The 24797-nt window shown below is 35.7% G+C and overlaps 1 protein-coding gene across 1 annotated transcript; it reads left to right on the top strand.

Annotated features, from left to right (window-relative positions):
• Window positions 1–891: 891 nt before the first annotated feature.
• LOC101221840 (haloacid dehalogenase-like hydrolase domain-containing protein 3) lies at window positions 892–23456 on the top strand. The gene is made up of 9 exons (XM_011650747.2): window positions 892–1258; window positions 1349–1465; window positions 4173–4255; window positions 9852–9935; window positions 21905–21980; window positions 22072–22144; window positions 22301–22374; window positions 22810–22903; window positions 23064–23456. Exons 1-9 carry the CDS (start codon window positions 1141–1143, stop codon window positions 23119–23121), a joined length of 777 nt encoding a protein of 258 aa, XP_011649049.1. The 5' UTR covers window positions 892–1140; the 3' UTR covers window positions 23122–23456.
• The last annotated feature ends 1341 nt before the right edge of the window (window positions 23457–24797 follow it).

Below are 24797 nucleotides of genomic sequence, written 5' to 3'. Positions count from 1 at the left end.
CAATTATTTTTATTGGTTTTCATTTTATGTTTCTCAATTATTTGTCTATTTCCTATTTCCTTTTCCATTTTCGGACGTGATTTCCTTTTTCTTCCTCTCATTTCTATGTTTTTAAGCAAATAACCACTCTCTAAGTGGTTTCCTTTTCTTCTCCTCTTATCTCCATCATCTTCCCCAGATAACAATTGTCTTCCTCTTCATCTCATTGTCTTGCCATCTTTCTCTTCGCCTCTTGTCGTCTTCCTCTACACGACGTTTTTCTCTTTGTCATATTTGAGTTTTCCTCTTCGTTGGATTTGAGTTTCCTCTTTCTCTTCACGCGAATCTGAGTTTTCGTTGTGGGTTTTTTTGTCAGATCTGTGTTTTCGCCGTGGGTCTTTGTTTTCCTATTCGCCGTGGATTTTAGTCCCCCTCTTCATCATGGGTTTTCGTCTTCCTCCTTCCTCGCTCTGTCTTTCAGATCTCAATATTCATCTTGATCTCCTTAAAATTACTAGAAGACATTCCTATTTAGGTTTGATAAAGTGAGTGGTGTAAAGTTTAATTGAATTAGATGCAAATTTATATGAATAAAACAAAAAATAAATATCGAAGAAAATAAAAAAATAAAGAAATAGTTATCAAACACATTTTCTATTTCTGTTTTTTTTTTTAAAAACAATAAGCATAAATAGTTATAAAAAACATTCATGTTTATTTTTTTGAAAAAGCAATGAAATAAGAAACATGTATAATAACTAAAAAAGACGAAATAGAAACTTTACCAAATGAACTCTAAAGTGTTTTTTTTTTAAATTCGAGATGAACCAAAAGTACATACTATCCGGAACATATAAGATTTTGTTACCAAATATTTTATTGGTGAAAACGAATCGATTGAGTTAGAAAAAGTTAATTATTTGAATCGATCTTGCCAAGAGTTATCAAGAAAAAGTGAAAACTATACTTACTACCGTCTCCCAACGTGGTATCTATTTTGCCGTTTTCTTGGTTTTGATCAAAGGAGAAAGCGGGTACATTCCAATTTTTAGACGGCATTGGAGAAACCAAAGGCAGGGGAAACTGCAAGCGACCAGCCACAGGGAGGGAATTTTCTTCACCGTTTTTTTTGCTAAACCGCCGTGGGGTGCCACTGGATTGATGGAATTGAACATTCTTAGGTGCTCGCACGGCAGGAGTCTCTTTAGAGTCTTCAAGCCCTTCCCTCTTTCTCTAAAACCGAGTATTTCCAAGCCCCACCACATGCCAATACAAAACGGTTAGATTTCATTAGGATTTTGGACGGGATGATTTTGTGACTATATGTTTCAACCCAATTTTCATTTTCTTGTGTTTATCTGAAAATTAGTTGGTGGAGGCTCATTTAATAGAGCTTATGATGCATTGCTTTTGGATGCTGGAGGAACACTACTGCAGTTGGCAAAGCCAGTTGAAGAGACTTACGCATCCATTGGCTCCAAATATGGTGAGTGTTTCTTTCTTTCTTTCTTTTCTTTTCGTTTCTTCTTTTTTTATTTTTTGGCCACAGTACCCAGTTCTACAACTTCACCTTAGTCTGTGTTGATCTATTACAAAGACACTACCAAAGAAGCATCTTGACTGAATGATTGATAAACTGTCTACGGAAATGATCACTTGCATAGGAATTAATTTCCTTTCCTTCACACCCAAATAGTGTAGAGGCAGGCGAGTTGTATAGTGAGATAAATAGAGTTGTGTGTAAGTTGGTCTGAGACTCACAGATATCAAAAAGAAAAAAAAACGGACTATGAAAGATATCTTTAAACAAGCGTATATATTAATTGTTAATATTGTATGTTATTCTCTTCCCTTATTCGTAATACCTAAGTTGAACATGTGGATTATCGATATAAGAAGAGCCTTTTGAGCCTCTTTGAGCCTCTTTTAGAGAACATACAATGATCTTGTAAAGGCATGGTATGTGACTAACGACATGATATTCATTCACGAATTGAGCATCAACCTTTTTTGATACAAGGCAAATGTATGTTTCATTGATGCTAGCACTCATATTTTCGTTTTTAAAACAAATCTTGAAACATCATTTTTTTGTCATCTCTAAGGATGTTGCGAAATTTGTACGGGTAACCCCTTTTCATCAATTGAAATTTTGTCCAAGGTTAAAAAACGAATGAAAAATAGCCTTTTGGTTGACGTTAGCCACATGTGAATGCACCTATTTGACCCCAAAATGTGTGTGAATGCTTGACCTTCCCATGAGGTCTCGTTCCTTCCTCTTGTTTCTCATAGACACAATTGATCTTTTTTTACTTATTTTAGGTTTTACTTTGTTTGGATTCTTCCTCTCGCTTCTTGGTCTCACTCTGACTTCTTCCTCTTGCACCTTGGACTTGCGATTGCTTCTTGTTCTTGCTCCTTGTTCTTGCTCTCGTTCATTGGCCTCATCTGACTTCTTCTCGCTCCTTTGTCTTGATTTGCTTCTTCCTCACGCTTATTGATCTTGCTTTGATTCACACTCCATCTTCCTTCTTTGATTCTAGATAGAGAAAGAAGAATTGGAAGAAGACGAGAATCACGAGTACATTTCATTTTTTAGTTCTTTTAGTAATTTCACCTGATGATGATGCAAAGAAAAGGCCGAAAAATCTTTGTTTTCAAAACCTAGGTAAAATTTCATATGGACCTTCAATTTTGGGCTATCCATGCCATTTCCTCAAGGATGGTCCAATATTTCATATTCTTCCTTGGGCTCTCTCTCATACTAACAACATCAAGGACATTTTACCTATTTGGATGTATCAATATTTTTTATTCTTCCTCTGGGTCTGGGCACTCTCTCACAGCCATCAATACCAAGGACAAGGACAAAACAAGGACATCTCTTGGTTGAATGTGTTTTTGCCATGAAATTTTTGGGCTTCATGCTTGACTCTTTTTGATGGACCACGTCCATGGCAAAAGACCCACAACAGCTTTTGTTTATACACTTGTGGTTATCCCTTTAAGGTTGAGAAAGAGGCACTTTGGGAGAATTCATTCGTGATTATTTGCTGAACTCTTTGGCAAGAAACAAGAGGATTTTCCAAGATAAGAAACTCACATACCACCCCTTTTTAATCTGTGACTAGTTAATTTGGTTGTATCTTGGTGCAAATGCTCTCCTATCTTCCACTACTAGAGCTTTGCCTCCCTTGGAAAGATATGTTGTAAATTGTAATACACCGCTTGGGGATGTCTCCTTCTTGTAATTTCATATCTTAATAATTTGTTTCATACTATCATCGGTCAATTATCTCTGAATATTGTTTAGTGGATCACTAGAAGTTGTTTTTGGCCGTTCGGAGCTTTGATTATTTTTTCTGTTTATTTCATCATATCTCGTCGGGCACAAGAATGGTTTCCTTTTGAAAGAGAAATTATAATTTATTTTGTTGTTGGAAAGTCTTCTCCGGCTCAAGATTGCTTTAAGCCTTTTCTTGCCGTCCACTATTCTTTCTTTTTGAAGCTGTTAATGTGGAAGCCTGTCGCTGAATCTGGGTTTCTTATTGAAAATCCACTAGTTTTTCTTTGTAGTTTTTTCTCTCCTTTTTGGCTTGAGTTCTAGAGGGATTTGACTTGTTTGTTCTGTTGTTTTTATTGATATATTAGTCATTTTACTCCTTTTTGCTCCTAGTATATTTCTCTTGTACTTTGAGCATTAGTCTCATTTATTATCATTAATAAAGAGGCCCGTTGCTGTTTTAAAAAAAGGAAGCTTATATCATTGTGGAGATAAGCTTTAATTCGGGGGTTTTATTTTTCCAGATAGTTTGATTTTTTATGTTTTGTTTGTAATAGGCTATCTCTTTGTATTTCCTTACTTCTTCTCGGTTTCAGTTTTGATGTATCATTGTTCCCTCCGGATTTGGGGCGGGGTGGATTTGGCCTTTTTTGATGATTGATCTTTTGACGCTAGTTTCTTTTTGGTGGACATGATGAGGGCGCTATGGGGTGTCAACCTAGTTGAGATGTCCAGGTGGCTTACTGATCCTCAGTCTCTTCATTTGTGTGCTCTTTGTACAACTTTCATGTTCTTCGAGTATTAGTCTTGTTTTATTAGTAAAATTTGAGACTTGTCTCTTTTATTTTTTATTTTTTAAAAACCATCAGTTTCTTTGTTCTTTTAATGATCACGCTTACAATAAATTTAGGTCTAAATAGCACTCCTGCTGAGATAAAGCAAGGATTTAGGAGAGCATTTTCTGGTCCGTGGCCTCAAAAGTTACGTTACAAGGTTTGTATTCTCTTTATTGTTAGCTGATTAAGTTCCATGCATACATATCAAGAATGGACTATATTCTACGTTTCGTCTCTCTATCTCTCTAAGTTGAGGAAATGCAAGATGTGTGTGATGTGATCTGCTAACTTATGCAGAGAGTAGTGCTTGGATGTTTATAGAGTTCCATGGTCTACTATTGAATTAAAATACATAGTTCGTGAGGCTACAGGCTTCATAATGCAACATTTGTTTTTATTCAGAGGCTAATTGGTTTACCCAAATGGTTCATTGTATCATATTGTTTTGGAGGAGATATGGCTTGAAGCAATTGTAGGGATTTGGACAGGGAGGGTAGAGGTGTTGAAAAGGGGTTTGATTTATCTTGTTAGTTACCTGTTGGAGCTTCTTGTCCAAGATTGTCTTATTATTACTGTTATTTATTGATTCTATCCATCAATATGTTCCTTTGTAATCTATATTTACTTTAGGGCTTGGCCATATTTTTTTAAGAAAAAATTTATTTGAACTTCTAAACTTTGAGGTTGTATCACTTAAAACCTCAAACTGATAATTATACCAATTGAAACTCTATACAAGTTAGATCCTCCATTAGGATTCCATTTTATAACATTTAATGCATATCACTTTAAACATGTGTATCAAACTTCTTTATATGCATGTGACAGACCAGAAGATAGGGTGTCATAAACCTTTCTTCGACGACCAAATGATAGTTATATTTCACCGAACTAAACAACTACTACTAATAAAACATAGCAACAATGCCAAGTCCGAAGTTCAACCACAGGGAGCTTAAGATAGAATCTCTTAATGTTAAATCTGTCTATGGAAAGCAGTAAAAACGGAGGTTTAGGTTTTGTTGACAGGAAACTAAGCGGCATGAAATTAAAATGCGGAAAAGTAAACATAGAGGTGTAGTTAATTGAGACGCCTTAGTTTAGTGGAATGTAATCGCCCAATATTTAGATCATCAAATTATCAATTTGTGACTTGAACTCCTTGCCTATTCTTGGGCTACTTGATTGAAGTCCCGATCAATGGTTCTAGTTATCTAGTTAGTTAAACATGCATGGATGAATCCGTACTAAACATATTTATCCAACCACATTAAGCTTTAGGAAGATGGTAGGATGAATGCTTAACTACCACCATCTAGTTAAACACTCATTGTGGTTTCTCTCTAGGTTGATAGGACAAACTACGATTCATCATAGACAACGAATTGTAAGGCTAACTAACCTATTGCCTTCTTTGAGATTAACCCATGGTTATACGTCACATATTGCAAATTAACCTCTGAGCATTCAAATGACGTGATTAATCATTGGTCATCAATCATCAGTACAATCATTCCATTTATAAACATAGAATTCAGATTGAAACCCATAGCAAGAATATATACATCATGAAATATGAAATTCTCCCTAAGTTACAAAGAGTTCATCCAATATTCACTAAACTAAGAAACCCACACCTTACCTCCTCGTAGAAGATGAGGCCCAACATCCACCTAATCAACTATGAAGAACACCCTAGGGGGAAAGTGGAAGAGAAAGGAGAGGGGAATGGTGGCTGGAATCCCTAAAATGGTTGATCCCCTTAAGCTAGACTGAAAGAGGAATATAAATAAAAGCGCGAGAGCACAGTACCTGGAAGGAGCGCCGTGACGCTTGGGACCCTTGTCGAAGCATAGCGTTGTGCTTTGACACACGTGCATGCCTTCTGCCAATCTTTGGAGCATTGCAATGCTTCGCCATTTTTATTCTCTTAGGAAAAGGTAGTGTTGGGCTGTCTCCATAGGCATTTTGGTCATTTCTGCTCCTTTGAAATCCGGATGCTCTTTTTAGATTCTAATTGCTCCAAATTAACATCAAACTGCTCGTAACAACTAATGATGCCTCTTCGACACCAGATACCTGTAAAATAATCAGACACATTAAACATGAGAAAAATCATGAATTAAACGGAGCTAGATAGCATAATTCATTAATATGAGTGGTGTTTCATCTTCGGTGTTCATCCATTTTACTCTACTTCTTTAGGAAGAATTATGCAATAACGTTTTTGGCCTCCTCTAATTGACTATATTTTTGTTGGTATTGGGCATTCTGTTTGTTATCTTCAATAAGTTGAGAGAAGGGATGGGATGATCGGTTTTGGGCTCCTTATCTATCTGAGGGTTTCTTTTGCTGGTCAATTTTCCTTGCTCCTAATTCTCCTTATTCAGTTATCCCACTCAGGAACTTCCGTGTTTTCCTCTTTTTGGAAGGTGAAAGTTCCTAAGAAAGTGGAGTTATCTGCTTGGCAAGTTTTTCATGGCAGAGTCCACAGGAGATTGTACTCAGTCAGTCTTTCTTTGTTTTATGCCCTCAGTCGTGTGTCTGTTGATAATCTTCTTCCCCAACGTTAACCTGCAATGTAAAAAAATGCAATATCCAATCAACACAAACAGAACAACGATGGAACAATCAATCCGTTAGCAATTTACAATAATCTCGATATGGAATGTCCTTAGCCAAAGAAAAATAAGAGAACAACGAGAAACAGAAATGACAAGATCAAGAAAGATTGAAATTCACTTGGAGAGAGTTGTTTCTCCTTTGCTGGAGCGTCCTGCAACTTTCTTGCCCAAAAACCCACATTACCCTTTCACCTCTTCAATAGGTTTTTCCCACTTGGAGTTTAACAGTGTTCTTTGTCATCGGCAACAGGAGAATCTTGACCATATTTTATGGGGTTGCCAGTTTGCTTATTCTCTTTGGAACAGGTTTTTTGGGTTTTTTTATGTTGCAATGGGATATTTCTATGACAGATGAATTCTCCTTTCATGATAAAGGAAGTCTTGGGGCAAACCCAGTTTTTGTTTTGTTTATTCTAGTGGGTAGTGTGGATCAGGAAAAATAGTAGAATATTTTAGAGGTTTCGAGAAGTTCATATGGATGTGTGAAAATCTTATAGAGGGTTCGAGAAGTTGATATAGAGGGTTCGAGAGGATATTGGCAGGAGTGAAAATCTTATCTTGGAACACTAGAGGGCTCATTGATCAATCTAAACAGTTGGCTATTAAACAACTTCTAAAGAACATGAACCAGAGTTGGTGTTAATCCAAGAAACTAAAAGAGCATCCATTGAATTAGATAACATAAAAGCCATTTGGAGCTCAAAAGACATTGGTTGGGTTTATGAAAAGGTATTTGGTAAATCAGATGTTTTGTTGTCTATGTGGGATGGAAGTAAGCTTACAGTTTTAGAAGTACTGAGAGGGGGATACTCTCTGACAATATAATGTAAATCAATTTGCAACAATATTTGCTGGGTAACAAATGTTTACAGACCGACAGATTATAAAGAGAGAAGATTCATTTGGCCAGAACTTCTTTCCCTCTCTGCTTGGGCGGAGACTTTAACATCACAAGAACTGTTGGGGAATGATCCCCAGTGGGCAGATTGACAAGAGGCATGAGGAAATTCAATAAGTTCATTGAGGAAGTAAAATTGCTTGAAATTCCGATGTCCAATGGGAAATTTACTTGGTGTAGAGAAGGAAGAGTAACTTCGAGATCTCTGTTGGACCAATTTCTTATTTGTAATGACTAGAAAGAGACCTTTTGCTGATTCAAGAGTAACAAGACAAGTAAGAGTTGCCTCAGATCACTTCCCCATCTTACTAGAAGCTGGTGCCTATGAATGGGGGCCGTCTCCTTTTTGATTCTGCAATAGTTGGCTGTCTGATAAAAATTGTTGCCAAATTATTGAAAGATCCTTATCCTTGGGTAATCATCAAGGTTGGGCTGGATTTATTATCACCTCTAAGCTGCGCGATTTAAAGAGCTCCTAAAAGCTTGACATACTTATTATGTGAGAAAATAAAAAAGACTAGAAGAGGCACTGCTGGAAGAAATTACAGAAGTGGAGATCAAGGCAGAACAGAACCAGAATTCCTCTAAAACTCACATTCCCCAGATTGTTCAGAATTGTCTGTGTTTTGGAAGTTTTTATTGCTGATCATTGGGACTTCTCCACTTCCTCTTGGTCTCTAACTTTTAGAAGACTGCTGAAAGAGGAGCAATGTTGATCAGATTTTGGTTGGTTCAGCCCTTGAGAAAAGGCCTTCTTTGATTTGGAACAGCATGGTAAAAGCCTTATCGTCTGAATTATGGTTTGAAAGGAATCAATTCAGGATTTTAATCTGAATTGGCAGGCGTTCATTCTCCCCCAAGAATAGCAGGCAATTTTACGTTTCTCTGTCCTTCGTTCGATTTTGGAGTCGTATTGTACTTTATCACAGATGGATTCTTTTTCTTGGTCTTGGTATTATTACCTAAAGGATTGTACGTTTGTATTTTGTCTCTACATGTATCACTATCATATGCTATTATGCTGCAAAAGTGGTATGGTAGCCTTAATCGAGATGTCTTTTCTTAGTTTTATTTGGAAATGATGAGGACGCTAAGGGGGCGTCAAACTAGTTGAGATGACCGGGTGTGTTCTCTGATTCTAATTTTTCTTTCGCTCATTGTATAATCCTCTTGTAGTATGAGCTTTCGTCTCATTTATTTTTAATAAAAGAGACTTATTTCCCTATCAATTTTTTTTGTTTTTTAGCCCAGTGATTTCTTTTAAATTGTTGTTTATTCTTTTATCTTGTTGAGTCTCCTTCCATGGAACTTGTTATCTGTATAGTAAATTCTTCCATTTATTTCAATGAAAGCTCGGTTTCTTACCAAACATTTTTTTCTTGGTACTACGATAAGATTTTGGGAGAATGAATATTTTCTTTAGGTGATTTTAAATGGAATTAAGTAATTTTAATCAGTATATAGGAGATCTATGTTGATTCACCCATAAAAGGGAAGGTTTCAAATTGATACTATTATATTAGTTTGGGATTTTAATTGATACAAATTCTGAAGTTTTGGGGTATTAATTGATTTTCTCTCTCTTTTTATGTAGTTGTCTTTTTGTTGGTTAATGTTCATTTTTAATCTTACTTCTATCTACAAGAATAAACATAGAAATGGTAATATGAGCATATGGGATAAAATTGATTAGACTAACTTTGGTTTAATTTTCTCGTTTTTGGGCCCAATCAAGAGCCGGACCAAATGGATCAAGTTTTGTAAAAGATGGACTAAACCATTGTCAGATTAGAAAAGGAGTTGATTAGTTTGATTTTCAGAATATGAAAACCAAGATGTCCAATGCAAGACAGAAAGCAAAACACGTTGGCTTGGTTTTCCCATTTTTCTTGGGACTAGGAAAAAAAGAAAGAAAGAAAGAACACAAAAACAAACAAAAAATAATAAAAATAAAGTATTAGAAGCTTGGATCAACCTTCAAAGTGGGCAATCAGGATTCAGTCATGATTTAAAATTTGTTGATCTGTTCCATGTTCCTTTGTATTCTGCATTCTTATTATAATTTTTTGCTTGTATTATTGTACTATTATTTTTATCCTCTTTACTTTTCAGAATAAGTATTAGAAAAGTTGTTTGTTGTTTTTAGTTTCAATAATGATTTCCTTAAGGCTATTTTATATGTTTTATTGTGGAAAAGCTACCCTATTGTTGTTTGTGTACTATATTGATAGGGAGATGGAAGGCCATTTTGGAAACTTGTCGTTTCAGAAGCCACTGGCTGTTCTGATGATAGTTACTTTGAAGAAGTTTATCAGGTGATGTTTTATTAACCTTTTTATTATTATTTCCACAGTTGATCTTTATTTCATAGAAAATGATTTGCATGCTTTGTAATAGCCATAGTTTTGCTAACATAAATTTCTGATAAAGTCCATCTATTTGTGTAAATATGTAAACCAAGTCATTGAAATATAAAAAACCAACTTACTAAGCCCGTGGACAAGACCTAACTAGCTAGCTATATGGAAATGGGCTCCAATATAAAGGAACTTTGTACAAGCTACTCTGTTTTTTCAATCTTCAGTGGGTCTTCTTGTGTTTTAATCAACCTCCGGTGTTTCTTCTCAAATAATTTGAAAGAAAATGTCTTTCAAATTCTTTCCGGTCCTATATTATTGGCTTTAATGGCACAATTTTTTTGGCTCTTCCATAAGAATTATGATAGAAAAAAAATCAACTAATCTAGATTTGATTCAACCCACCTCAAAGCTTCTTATTGGTGATCTTTTTCAACATTAATGGAAGCTGGGATGTGGTAATGTAAGACCCAGAAATGTAAGTTCGATATATAAAAGAATACATGGAAGCTATACTAAGAATAGTAAAATTGCAATAAATGACAAAAGACCAATAAGCTCATATATTTTCATATAACTGCCCAAATTGGAGCATATATGTTAATCATGCCTAGCTTGTTACAAAGGTAGTCTATTTGAACTCCACTTAAAGTTTTAGTGAAGATATCTGTTAATTGCCTTTTAGTCTTCACTCTTGATATATTCAGTGACACTAATTTTTCTTTTTTTCTTTTTGTATTTTTTCTCAAAAAATATGTTAATCAATTTCATCATGTTTAGTTTGCTCATGAAGTTCTGGGTTGAATGCAATATGAAAGGTAGCTTGATTTTCACACAACTGGGCAAAACCATAATATTGAAGCCTAACTGAATCAAGAGGTGAATGCACTCACAAATAGCTTGTATTTTGATTCAACGCTTGATCGTGAAATTGTGTTTTGTTTCTTACTCTTCAATGAAGCCAACTACCTTCAACAAAAACTGGCTTCAACAAAAACACAATACTAGAAGTTGATTTCCAAACTCAAACAAAATGACCCAAGCCCAAACAAAATGACCCAAGCCTTAACCTTTCAACCAGGAAAAGAAATTACGGTGAAGCTAAAAAATGACGAGATCACCCAAAAAGTTTGCAGAACTCATCAGTGACCTACAATTTCCATATTCAAATTTTTGAAAGATTGCTGACCTACAATTTCCATATTGTTCTCAAAAGCCTTCTATTTCCAAATTTTTTTGTTTGTTATCAGTGACTGGTGAAGTTGATTGAACCGATCACTAGAATTAGTTAATGGCTCAACGTTGCAATCTTCTGACTTAAAGTTGATAGATTTAGTTGATGACCCATGATTAGTGTTTTACTTCTGATATGAAGCTGCGATTTTTATTTGAAGACAATAGGTTTTGTGTTCAACTTCCAACATGAAGTTGAAAAAAACTCCTTGAGGGTGGTAGTTCCCGACTTGAAGCTTAACTTTGGATTTCTGACGTGAAACCTAATGTGTAACAACTTCAAATGTGAGGCTGTAGATGAAGATTTGAAGAACTTTATCTTTTGGCTATATTTTGTACAAAAATAGAACTTTACCTATTTAAAGAGAAGAAAGTTGCCACAGAAGAAAAGAAGGCATGGTAATAAGGGAAGAAAAGGAAACAAATAGAAGAATGGAGGAAAAAAGATATCCTTTTGGTCCTTGGGTTTGTTATGACCTACCTACCTTATTACTTGTGTTGACTTATTTGCTTTTATTAGAGTTGGTATTGTAATCTTTATCTTTTCTTAATAGGCTGATTTGCTGGAATTTCCTTGTCCTCTATTTAAGGGTGTCTTCCTTGCCACAACTTCCTTGTCTCTTGTTGGTTACTCAGATGCTGATTGGGCCTCCTCCCTTGATGATCGCAAAAATATGTCGGTGGCTACTGTGTATTCTTTGGTACTTCACTTAGCTCCAAGAAACAGGCTGCTGTAGCTTGTTTTTTTCTAAAAGGAAACAAACCTCTCTTTTAATAATATTGAGACCAATGCTCAAAGTATAAGTGGATTATACATGGAGCAGAACTTAAGGATCAGTAGATGCACCCAAGCATCTCAACTAGGTTGACACCCCCATAGCGTCCACATCATATCCAAAATAAGTTACCAAATATAATAATAACCAATAACCGCAGCTGTTATCTTCGAGAAGGTACATAATAATGGCAAAAGTAAACACAATGAAGCAAATAAAAAGAAAACACAAGGACTAAAACTGAAAGAAGACTTTCCAATTAAGAACTATCTCTTGCACTGTGTAATCTGTGAAAGCTTTAGATAAGGCACACCACTGAGAGGAATTAAGTCTAGCTGCTTCTAAAAGGTCTGACCAAGTGGATGACTTCTCATGAAATACCCGCCGATTCTGCTCACAGCAAAGCTTAGAAAGGACGGCTTTTACTGCATTGAGCCAAAGTAATTGGCTTGTTTCTTCAGCTTTACACCCATCAAGACCTGCTGCACGTTATTCAGAAAATAATTATTGAACACCTAAGACAATCCACAGATTGCAAAAAGCTCTAACCAACAGTTAATTGCAAAGGGACAGCTAAAGAACAATTGCTGTGAATGTTCACCGGCCGCCAAACACAAGGTGCAGACTGAAGGAGACAAGTAATGGCTAGGCAGTTTCTGTTGGATGGTTGATAGACCCCCTATCTTATATCAATATAGTAGAAGAGAGAAGAAAAAGAATTAATACGTGAGAAGCAGGTGTGAGTTAGTTAGTGGGAAGAAATGAGAGACTAGTATAAATATGTGAAATAGAAGAGCGGGGAAGTTAGTTGGATTCAAGTAAGGAGTTCCTCTCTGTCCTACCTTGAAAGATAGGCTGCAGAAGGTCTGAGTTGTATCTTGTAATCGGTAATTCATTCCGTTACTACTATCAATAATATTTCTACGATAATATCAAGCGATTTCACCAAAAATACCCCACTGGACTTTAATGATCAAGTACTTTAATCAGGGCTGTCTGAAACCTAAACTTCAAAATCAATCCAAATAAACTTTGCAGCTCATCAAACTCTTCTTTGAGTGACCTTTGGAACAAAGGAATCCATGAGGTGCAAATAATGTCCTAATGATCAGCCACTGAACCATATGGGAGTTTGGCAATTTGTAAGGGACCGAGTTAGAGATACATGAGGTTAATAATAGAATATTGATAGGATGAGTCGGAGGTGCAAATTAGCAATTTGATAGTAAGTTGGTTAGGGCTTTTTTAGTTTTTTTAGTTATAAATAGTGGGTTTGAGTTTAGTGCAAAGTGTGAAGAATTTGTAGTGAATTTCCTTGAGTGGGAATTTGGGAAGTCTAGCCCTCTTGAAATGATAGGGGTTATTTTTTCTTGTGAGATCGTAGCTCACATTTCAATATATTTTCCATATTTGATTGTTCTTGAGTATCTCTTGTTAGGATGAGATCCTAACAAATTGGTATAAGAGCACATTTATGGGAATATCATGATGGATTTGGATACAAAAGATGGAATGGTAGAGAGGATGTTACCAGTACTGGAATCAATGAAAAAACAATTCTGGATTATCAACAAGTATGTGTAGACAGGGAAAGGGAAAGGGAAAGTAAATAGAACAAGGAATGTTGGTAATGGGAGTTGAATCTGAAGCTCCCATGGAAATTATAAGTGAAAACTCATTGAAGAGTTTTCCTAAATATTGAAAGGAATTGAAGAAAAAGGGAGAGTGGATTGTTCAAGTAAGTCAGTTGAGAGGGAACAAACACCGAAGATTGAAAGGATGCAACCAACGAAAACAAAAGAGAATAAGGAAGAGGATGAGGGGCTCCACAGAAGAAGAAAGGGAGAGCAAGAACAAGGATGTGAAGAGGGAGAGATCATAGAAGCAGAGAAACTTGAACATTAATGTCTAATGTTGGTGGCAAAGGGCAAGATGGTCGGTGACAAGAACTTGGAGGAAAAGGAAACACTGCAAAGAAGGCAAAAGCATCGGAGAGGAGACAAAAGGTACAGATAACAAAGCAAGGAGGCAAAGGAACAAAGAATCGTTGGAAGGAGTGCTATTCGAAGAACAAATGGTGGAAAAATCTAAGATCAAAGATGATAGAGGACGATTGCGAATGAAGGATTGGAGAAGGTAGTGGGGACGTGTCCGAATGACGACGTATGTCCAAGTTGAATATGGAAGCAAAGAAGACGACGATCGATGTCAATGGCAAAGGAGAAGGTGGCTGGTGGTGAGTGTCAGTTGGTGGTTAATGGCTGAAGTAGTCGTGGCGATGGAGGAAAGGGAGCAATTGCGTGATAGATGGAGACCAGTGACATGTCTCTAAGCGATGAAGAGAAAATGAGCAATGACGAAAATGTGTGGAAGATATCAAAATTAACCCTAATGTCAGCCACGTGTCAACTAACTGGGTAGGAGAGACCATGGATCGTGGACTCATTTCTCATAGGTTGAAGAAGCTGAGTTCTAATGAGCCACATGTGGATAAGAAGGGTTAGACTCACTTGTTGTCAAAGATAGAAATCGGTGGAATACACAATGGGCTTCGTGAGTATGGATTTGGGTTATTTGTCATCAGAGGGGATGGAGCCCATTTTCCGTCAAGGCAAAAAGAAAGGTAGCAGTGAGTGGGTCTTTTGGGGCAAAAATTTAGAGAATGGAGCCCTGGACAAAAGAACATGAACTAAACCCATTTTCTCATTTTCACTTTGAACAAGACTCATCATGGCAATATGAAAGAAAAGGAGCCCTAGATGCCATAATGTATTTTGTTTCCTTTGGCAATACTGCCGTGTAGCCAAACAAGGAGGGGATGGAGGTAGGCCTTGTCGACGACCACTGGTGATGGACAAAGCAGAAGGATGACGTCGTGTCGCAATGCCATGATGATTTATTGTCACAAAGAAAAGAGAGAAAATAAGAACCGCAGAAATCGTGGCCTGCAACAAGTAGAAGAAGAAAAGGTTAAAAGATGCTGAAAATTTCAGAGAAAGGTTGCTAAATTGGCAGGCCTTCATCTCTCCGCCTTGATTATTGGTTCAATTTTGGCCACATCCTTTGTTGCTTCTTTCATTTACAGCTTCTTACTTAGTTGACTGTATCTTTGTTCCTAGTATGTTAGAATTTGTTTCTATGTTTCTTAGTGAGATGTATTAGCTGTGTTAGCATTCACTTGGACTTTAATTGTTGTTTGGTCCTCTATTTTGTTTGGATATGATGTAGGTGCTAAGGGGGTGTCAACCTATTTGAGATGTCTGGATGCACCTCTTCATCCTTTTTGGTTTTGTTTTGTTTGCTCATTGTATAATACTCTTGTACTATGAGCTTTTGCCTCATAGTTTTTTAATAAATGAGGCTATCTCCTTTATTTTTAAAAAAGAGGCACAAATTATTATTTCTAATGATTCTAACTTCTTTTCTTAGAGTTGTTTTTATTAACCACACCTTGAGGATAAGGTGTGTTTTCAAGGCGCGAGTAGTGTAAGGGACCTAGTTAAAGATATATGAGGTTATTAATAGAATATTAGTAGGATGGTGGAAGAGGCATATTAGTAATTTGATAGTAAGTTGGTTAGGGCTTTTTTAGTCATAAATAAAGAGGTTTTGGATTTAGTGCAGAGAAGAATTTTGTAGGGAATTTCCTTGGTGGAAATTTGAGAAGAGTCTAGTCCTCTTGAAAGGCTAGGGGTGAACATTATAACTAAAAAAGAGGGAGGGGCATATTTCACTACTCCTAATAAAGTGATGAACATTTGATCTCCATGAGTAGTAATTTGATCCATTCTATTGTAGTTAGAGTGTAAAGATTTGAGCGATAATATACCTGATGTATCATTGCCGATTATAACAAGATCATCAACATATACAACAAGTAGAATAATTCTACTCATAGATCTTCGATAGAAACTCGAATGATTCGATTTACTTTTCTTCATTCCAAATTGCTCAAGTGCTTTACTAAATTTTCCAAACCATGTACGTGGACTCTACTTCAACCCATACAAGGATTTGTGAATGTGACACCCTTTATCATTCCCCTTGAGCAACAAACCCAGGTGGTTGTTTCATATGGACTTCCTTCCAAAGATCATCGTGGAGAAAGACATTCTTAATGTTAACTGATGTAAAGGCCAATCTTAAGATGTTGCCTTAGAAATGAATACCCTAACAAAAGTAAGCTTAGCAACAAGAGAGAAGATATCAAAATAGTCAATCCCATACGTTTGAGCATAACCCTTAGCAATAAGGCGTGCTTTTAAACGAGCTATTGATCCATCGAGATTAACATTAATTGCAAACACCCATTTGCACCCAATAGTCTTCTTTCATGTAGGAAGAGATACTAAATTCCAAGTACCATTATCATCTAAGGTATTCACCTCTTCAATTATCGTTTTGCGCCATCTAGAAAGAGACAAAGCTTCGTGAACGGTCTTAGGTATCAACAAAGAGTCAAGAGATTTAGTAAACGAACATGTAGGAGATGATAATTGGTCATAAGATACACGAAAAGCAATAGGATAAATGCAAGAACGTTTACCTTTACAAAGGACAATGGGAAGCTCATCACTTGATCCTGAATCCAATATTAAAGTCCTTTGGGACATAACATTCACTAGGAGGTTGTTATCGACAAGAGTAAACTTTAGTTATAGGTGGACGTTAGGGGCATATGTTAGAGGAGACTTATCGGGGGAGGGAGTTGAAGACGTGGGAGATTTAAGAAAAATCCTCCTCCTTCCCCTGACTCGTACTAGGAAAAGGGGTAGTGAAAGGCTTATCATAAAATAAAGTGGCGTCTCGAGATTCAAAATTTCTATTCCAACTTGGACAATAACATTTATATCCTTTTTTAACATGAGAATAACCTAAAAAATTGCACTTTAAAGACTTGGGGTCTAATGCTTGGAATTCTTTTCGTGTGGACTTAGTAGTTTTACATTCATAGTGTGCAATTCTAATCTAGGCAATACGCCATGAAGCATGTTCATTGCACGTAAGATGCTCACTATATCTTTATGTATTGCGCCATTAATTTTATCTGGTAAGTCATAGGTCATGGTCATAACATGCAAGATGCTCACTATGTACCTCTTTGAGTACAAGTTTTTCTACTGCTTGTCCGAGTGCAAGTGAAAAGTAGGTTTACCTGGATGATCCAGGATCGAACATAGGGAATTGATTCATGACATTAGTTCTAGGAATTACTTATCATCTAGGTGGTATAAAAGAATTAGAACCATGATTAAAACTAACTATATATTCCTAGAGAATCTGTAAAGGGGAATAAATAGATGCGAGATGGAATCAAGGACTAACTTGTATGCGAGAAAAATGTGAAGAAAGGTCTATGCATTATTAGGCGATTAAGCAATGTGAGAGCTTTGATGTGATATAACTTGCGTAACGAACACATGATTAAGGGGAGCTTCTCTCGAAGTCTATAGTCGCCACACTTGCTCACCTTTTGGGAGGCAAATGAGTGTGTTTAATTAGACGAGATATATCTTGAAGAATTCACTTATAATACTTATAGAACTTCGCAATTAAGGGCAGCAACCTCTCGGTGCCTAGTGCCCACACTTGTTCGCCTTTCGGGATACAAATGATGGAAGTTGTCTTGTAAAGGAAGAGAACTTTTTCTTACATGCGTTAGTCATGTCCTTGCTACTTACTCTCTTGGGTAGTTGACGACTTACGCTAGCCAAGCGATGAGAATAACTCAACTAACGCAATAAGACTGATAAGTGAAGCTTCCTATCAAAGCTTATCAACAACCTAAACTACAATAACACATTGACTGATGGAAAGTAGAGATATGATGGATTGAAAAGGTATAAACATGTAATATGTATAAAGAAAGCCTTCGGCCATGATACACTATGAACAATATAAATAGTATACAGAGAATAAAAAGATGGAAGACAGAAGAGTGGAAAAGAAATACAAGTTATAGAGAACGGGGAGATGAACTTCTTATCCGCTCAGCCTTTAAGTTCTCACTTATAGTCTCACCAGAGAAGAAGAAGAAACATTTTACAGCCGGCTAAAAGACTATTCCTTTCTGCCCTTCTCTCTAGACTTTAGCCCATTCAGGCCTCTTTTTGGCCAATACAGGCCCCTCTCTCTTTGTGGGGATGACCAGATGAGATCTTTTTTATAGGCAACTTTTAGCGGGAAACTTTTGTTCTTCTAAGATTGCCTATCATCTAGTGAGCCTTCCTTGTGTGATGATATGATTCCTCGCCTGTAGATGTTATTCGCCAGGCGAGTTCCCATCGCGTGGCCTTTGCGCGAGATCCTATGCGATTTACTCATTTCTTCCTGTCCACTTATCCTGCGTTTAAACATGTTAATCGCGTAAAACAAGCATGATACTTGTATAAGATGTATTTACAACATAAGTTATGCGCTTTGATGTATTTACAACGTAAGTTACCTCATCATTCGGTTTATAAGAAAACAAGTTGTGGAAATTGCATCGACCCAAACAAGCTCTGATACCATGTCTGATAGAATGATGTTCAATCTCAAAACAAATTGGCAGCCAAAATTGGAACACAATAGCAACAAACCCTAAGACCAAAAGGGTATTTTTCCACAAAACCTCACACTCAATTAGATTTTAGAGGAACCAAATGCACAAATCAATCAGATAACATAAATGGAGAGGAACCCAGTTGTCGGAGCGCAAAATGGATCTCCCACGTCCTCCACATATTGGTGCGTGGGGGACGAGGTAGCGTCTTCTAATAGCGTGTGAAGTCATGCGTAGCTTTTTCTGGCGAGCGGCGAACTCAGACAGGGACGAACGATGGTGGCACTCCTTCTATGGTGGGCAGTGTCAACAAATGGCCACTCAAACTTGGTGACCCAAACTTAAACCCTAAAGGAATGATGTCGTCAAAGAATAAACAAATAGACTAATTTTCTAAACCCTCGATACTTTGATACTATGTTGTAGTTGAAGCGAAATATGAAATAACTCCCTTACTTCATTCTATACAATAGAGTCCAATATATAGAGCATACATGGAAACCCTAAATAAAAACTAGTAAATTACAATAAGGGACAAAAGACTAATAAGCTCCTATAGTTTCATGTATACTATAACACATTCAACTTGTGTTTAGTTACTTTTGACATCATAGGAATTATCTCCGATGTGGCTACTGGTTTCCTGTCAGCCATTTTACCTAAAAAAAATGATTAAAATCTAAAGGAAAGTTGTGTTAAAGCAAACTCTAATTATCCAAAGAGATGATTTCTTTGAATGAACCACAAACAATGAGTATACATCCCAAACAAAGACACCACAAAAGAGAGGAAACAACTCTGATGAAACCCTAAAAAAACAAATTGGAAAGGACTTATTGTTTGAAGCCATAGAGAGATTTTCGAAGTTTGCACACTTGATGGTTAAATTGGGCCTTAAATCTGGGAAGGCAACTCATGTACACTTCTTCATCCAAATCACCATTTAGGAAGGCGTTTTTTACATCAAGTTGGGGAAGGGGCCACTCCTTATTGACTATAACAGACAGAAGAACCTTGACTGTGTTTAACTTTGCCACAGGGGAAAACTTCTCCAAGTAGTCTATTCCATACGTCTGAGTAAACCCTTTTGCAACTAGCCTAGCCTTGTATCGGTCTAATGTCTCATCTGGTTACATTTCAGAATGAATACCCGTTTGTATCCCACTGTCTCGTGCCCTTTGGAAAGATTACACAGATCCCATGTCTTGTTTTTCTCAACAACTCTCATTTCTTCCATGATAGTTACCTTTCACTCAGGACTTTCCATAGCCTTATATATGTTTTTTGGTATTGTTGCAACATCAAGACTTGTTGTGAAAACCTTGAACTCGGATGATAGACTGTTGTAAGATATGTAGTTACACAAAGGGTGCTTTGTGCACGACCTTGTGCCCTTCCTCAAAGCAAGGGGCATGTCAAGAGAGGGATCATAACTCTTGGGTTTATTTGAGTCATTCGAACTAGTCCCACCCAGTTGTATTTAGGCTCTGTTTTCATCATGTCTGGCCCTTTCTTCTGAAACTATTGCATTGTCCTTGTCTTCCTCAGTGACATTGTCAACTTCGTCAACATTATTATCCTCACCACACAAGTTATTGTTATTGATATCAGTAGTACCTTGAGCATGGATTGGTTTAGAGTCATGGTCCTGAGCCGGCGGAGCAATAAGAGGTACCACTTCCTTTCTAAGACTCTTCCTATGGTAGTACCTTGTAAGAGTGTGAATGCAAGATCTCTTGGATATCCTAATTTGATGCCATGTTCAATCATTGATTGACCTTAAAGCGCAAGTTAATGAACAAAGGTTAATTTAATATTGTAATTGACATTTTAACATTATATTTCCTTTTGTGCTTTTTGTTACTTTAGTTTATTTGGTTTATTTTGGTTTTTGTATCTTTAAGCATCAGTCCCTTTTCATTTTCTTAATGAAAAGTTTGGTATCCGTTAGAAATAATATTAAATTTGCCTTCATCCACAAGTTGTAGCTTTTGAGTCAATCGGTGATTTAAGATAGTATCAGAGGAGTGTGATCAAAGATGTCCTGTGTTCAAGCCTCTTCCCCTGTTGTTTCCTCCCCATTTAATATTCATTTCAATTTCTCGGGCCTTCTTCATATTTTGAGCCACAAGTGAGGGAGAGTGTTAGATATAATATTAAATTTGTCTTCACCCACAAGCTTAAGCTTTTGGGTCAATTGGTGGTGATTTAAGAGTTTCCTTCTTCAAAACGCCAGTAGACAGGAATATGATGTGACCGAGAAGGGAGAGTTGTCGAAGGCCTCTCCCAACCCATCAAATACGTTTTATAATACAGGTGGTTTCATCAAATACGTTTTATAATATGGGTGTAAACCACTACTGCTACTATGTAGTATTAGTAGTAAGATTGGGTTGATCTGCAAAATTGAGATACATGCACAAAATAAAAAGTGCTTGCATCTCTGGAAGTAACCAAAGTAAATGTTTTTAGCTGAGGAAATTAGAATCTCAATGCAATCGTCTCAAGCTTGTGCTCTACTTAATGCAAAAATACCCAATTAAGCAACTATTAATTAGCATTTGCTTCCAAATTAAATCAAGTGTCAATTAATGGAAAATGTAACACACCCTAAATTAATTAAACACTTGCATTAAGTTCTAAGGATAAACTGCGATAATTTATTTATTGGTACCAATTAACCGATCAAATATTTAGCCCTAAATCTCTCAAGCCAACTATGTGATCACATTAACTTCGTGCATGCCACACCTATGAAACGATTCTTGCCTACATAACAATCGGTATTCAACCACTACAGATTATATGTGGGTTTTTAGCGATTAACACAAACAAGTGATTTAGGTTTCAATCCTAACCATTCACACTGCTAAAGATTTAAAATAAGAGCTACAGATACTTGGAAGATACAAAAATATTCATTAAGCACTGAATCCTCACAAAATTACGTGGGTTTATAAAAAATCCCTAATCTATACCATGAGCAACCTCGAATAAATACTGAGACGGAGTAGTCGAGGCTCGCCATCATCAAGCCAAGTTACAGAAGCAAATACAACCGCCTAAACTATGCTAAAACCAAAAGAAGGAAGAACAATATAGAGAAAGCCTCCAAAGCTTGGGTGAAACTCCTCTCCCTTTAACCCTAATCCAAAATGATTTATATATAAGACTGGCGAGAGCGCTGTGATCCTACTGGGAAAAAGCCCAACACATTTCAATGTAGAGCAATGCTGTTGTGCTAATCCCCGACAGTATCACGATGCTAGAACAGTGTGATGGCCACTACTTTGCAGCGTCGACCCTAGCATCAATTATTTTGTGTGACACCTTATTTGTCATCATTAACATGAATCCTGTTTGCATTTTTTCAGTACTATGCAAATGGGGAAGCATGGCACCTTCCAGATGGAGCTTATGCAACCCTGGGTGTTTTGAAAGATGCTGGAGGTTAGTTCAAAGTTTTCCTTCATCTTCATCAAGGATAGATGCAGGATTTTTGTTCGTAGTGTTTTTAATGCCATGGGTTTTTCTTGCACAGTTAGGTTGGCAGTTGTGTCCAATTTTGACACTCGGTTAAGGAAGCTGTTGAAGGATCTAAGTGTCTTAGATATGTAAGGATGTTTCGCTTTACAAATTCTGTCTGTTTTTGTGGCTTCATCTTTTCTTTATACTTGGCATATATATTCATCTCATGAGTGAATGAAAATACAAGTTTCTTCCTTTGTTAATGTTTGATGAATAGAATAGATAAGAATTTGATTTTTCAGGTTTGATGCTGTTATAATATCGGCAGAAGTTGGATATGAAAAACCAGATGGAGAAATATTTGAAGCTGCATTAGGTACATATTAATCTCACCTATATACGTTTTGAAGACCAACTTACCTTAGCTACTGAAACTTTAACAGAGACCCTCGTTGATAACCTCTTACTTTTTGTTTTAAATTAAGCTTATTTTCTCTCATTGAATTCTTAGTCAAAAACCAAAAATAAAGAAAAATAAGTTTCTTAAAACCACTTTTTTATTATTATCATTACTTATTTAGTTTTTAAAATTTAGTTTGGTTTTTAAAGATATTGTTAAAAGTAGATTACAAACCCAGAGCCTAATTGTTGTCAAATGGGACGTGAGTTAATTTATTCCCTATTTTCATGGATGAGATCTCTCCTCCTGTCCATAAAAACACTAGAATTATGCATGGACAAACGAGTCAAGTTGGAATTAAGGTATAGTTTCTTTTTGTAGAAGAATGAGATAGAGGATTGTTTGTTGTAGATCAACTTGGAGTGAGATCTGACAAAGCTGTGCATGTTGGAGATGACCAGAAGGCAGATAAGGAGGGAGCCAATGCCGTTGGAATAGATTGTTGGTAAAACCATTGTTTTTGTTTACGATCAATTTTCATCTGCCAAACTCAAGGAGACTCGAAATTTTTCTTTGCATAACAAAAAAAGATAAATAATAAATAATAATAATAATAATAATAAAAAGAAAAATGGTAATGAATGTGGATCAATTTGTATAAGCAGGCTATGGGGAAGCGATGTGATGACGTTTGAAGACATTGAAAATCAAATCCTCGTTTGAGCCTCGGGCTTCTAAGCACAGCTGATATTGTACTTCATTTCTTCCTATGGGAGAGAGGTGAATCTGTACTGGGTTGTTCTCAACTCTCTCCTTCCATTTTGGGGTCTTTGTTCATTGCTGCGAAAACTCTGATGGTACTCACATTTTCTGAAATAATTTAGGTTGGAATTGTTGGTGGTTTGGAAATTAAAGGGACCGCACTCTCCTAATATGAATGGATAAATTTCTATCAGATTTTGAGTTGAAACTCTACATTATGTAGGAGCATATATGTTTACCATACTTGATATATTACAAAGTTAATTTATTTAAACTCCATTTAATACTTTTGTAAATATATGTGCAAATTGTTCTTCAGTAAGCGAAATGTTACACTTTTTGTTTTCCAAAAGAAATGGATAATTAATTTAAATGTATTAAACCCGCTCATGAAAGATTGGGTTGGATATACAATAAAAGGCAAGTTGGTTGCTATGGCCATGGTTTAATATTTCATTTGAAAGAACGAGATAGGTCGAGCATATCAGCATGTGGGATCCTATATGTGGGTTTGGATGGAATTTTGGTTTGCTCTAAGCCTATTTTAGTAAAGCAGGCGAGGAAAGCTTGAAATTTATAAGAAAATAATCTTTTCTTCTCTTGAAAATTTATACCGGTTGAATAGGAAAATTTGGATCACTCCTCATTTGTCAAATTAATAATAAAAATATAAATAATTGAATTTGAGACTAATTAAAAATTTACGTCTCTTCCAAATTAAAATTGAAGGTATAAATTGTAAATTCTACCAACACGGTTAGATCAATTTAATTATTTAATTATTTAATTATTTTGATTAAATTAAATATTATTTATTTGGGTTAAAGTTTAATTACTTAATTCAGATAATTGCGAGAATGATAAAATAATATACTACATCTGGAAAAATAGCAAACATAAAAAATAATTTGATTTTTAGCAAAATCGCATAAGATATAATTTTTTTTTTATATATAGTTTTTCAATCGATTTTACCCCTTAATAGACCGAATATCATTTTTGTTTGTTATAATGTATTTGTGAAATATAGAATTACTATTATAATGTACTTGGATATCATTCCATTTTATAGTAATATTAAATAAATATTTATTTTATGTATTGATATCATGTAACAAAATTATGCTAGATTCATGTCTTAAATTGATAACAAATTATCTTTTAAAATAATATATTTTACCTAAAATCATGCATTTTATATAATAACAACTGATGTATCTTTCCTATAATTATGCATATACCAATTATTCAATAAACATGTTGACCATATTATTATATATAATAATACATATTTAATTCACACCATTAAATCACTAATAATGCTATTGCTTCATGGTAGGTTTCGTCCGAAAATTTCAAAATTTGAATTTAAAATAATATCTTTTATCTAAATTATGCATTTTATATAACAACAAATTTATATAAATAGTGTATCTTTCCTGTTCTTAAGCATTATTTTATGAAATAAATGTTAATATATAGACAATGCAATCCTTTTATGAGAATAAGATGATAAAATTTTCATTAAACTAATGATACACACCTTAAATCCATCGAGAATATGAAAATAAAATCCTTTTATGTAATTATCATTAAATGAGTTATATTTTTCATAGATATTATTTACTATAATTTAA

The sequence above is a fragment of the Cucumis sativus genome, chromosome 2 (genome assembly GCF_000004075.3).
Source record: "Cucumis sativus cultivar 9930 chromosome 2, Cucumber_9930_V3, whole genome shotgun sequence".
Classification (NCBI taxonomy): domain Eukaryota; kingdom Viridiplantae; phylum Streptophyta; class Magnoliopsida; order Cucurbitales; family Cucurbitaceae; genus Cucumis; species Cucumis sativus.
Note: the sequence above shows the minus strand (reverse complement) of the source record. Positions and strands in the feature narration are given on the sequence as shown.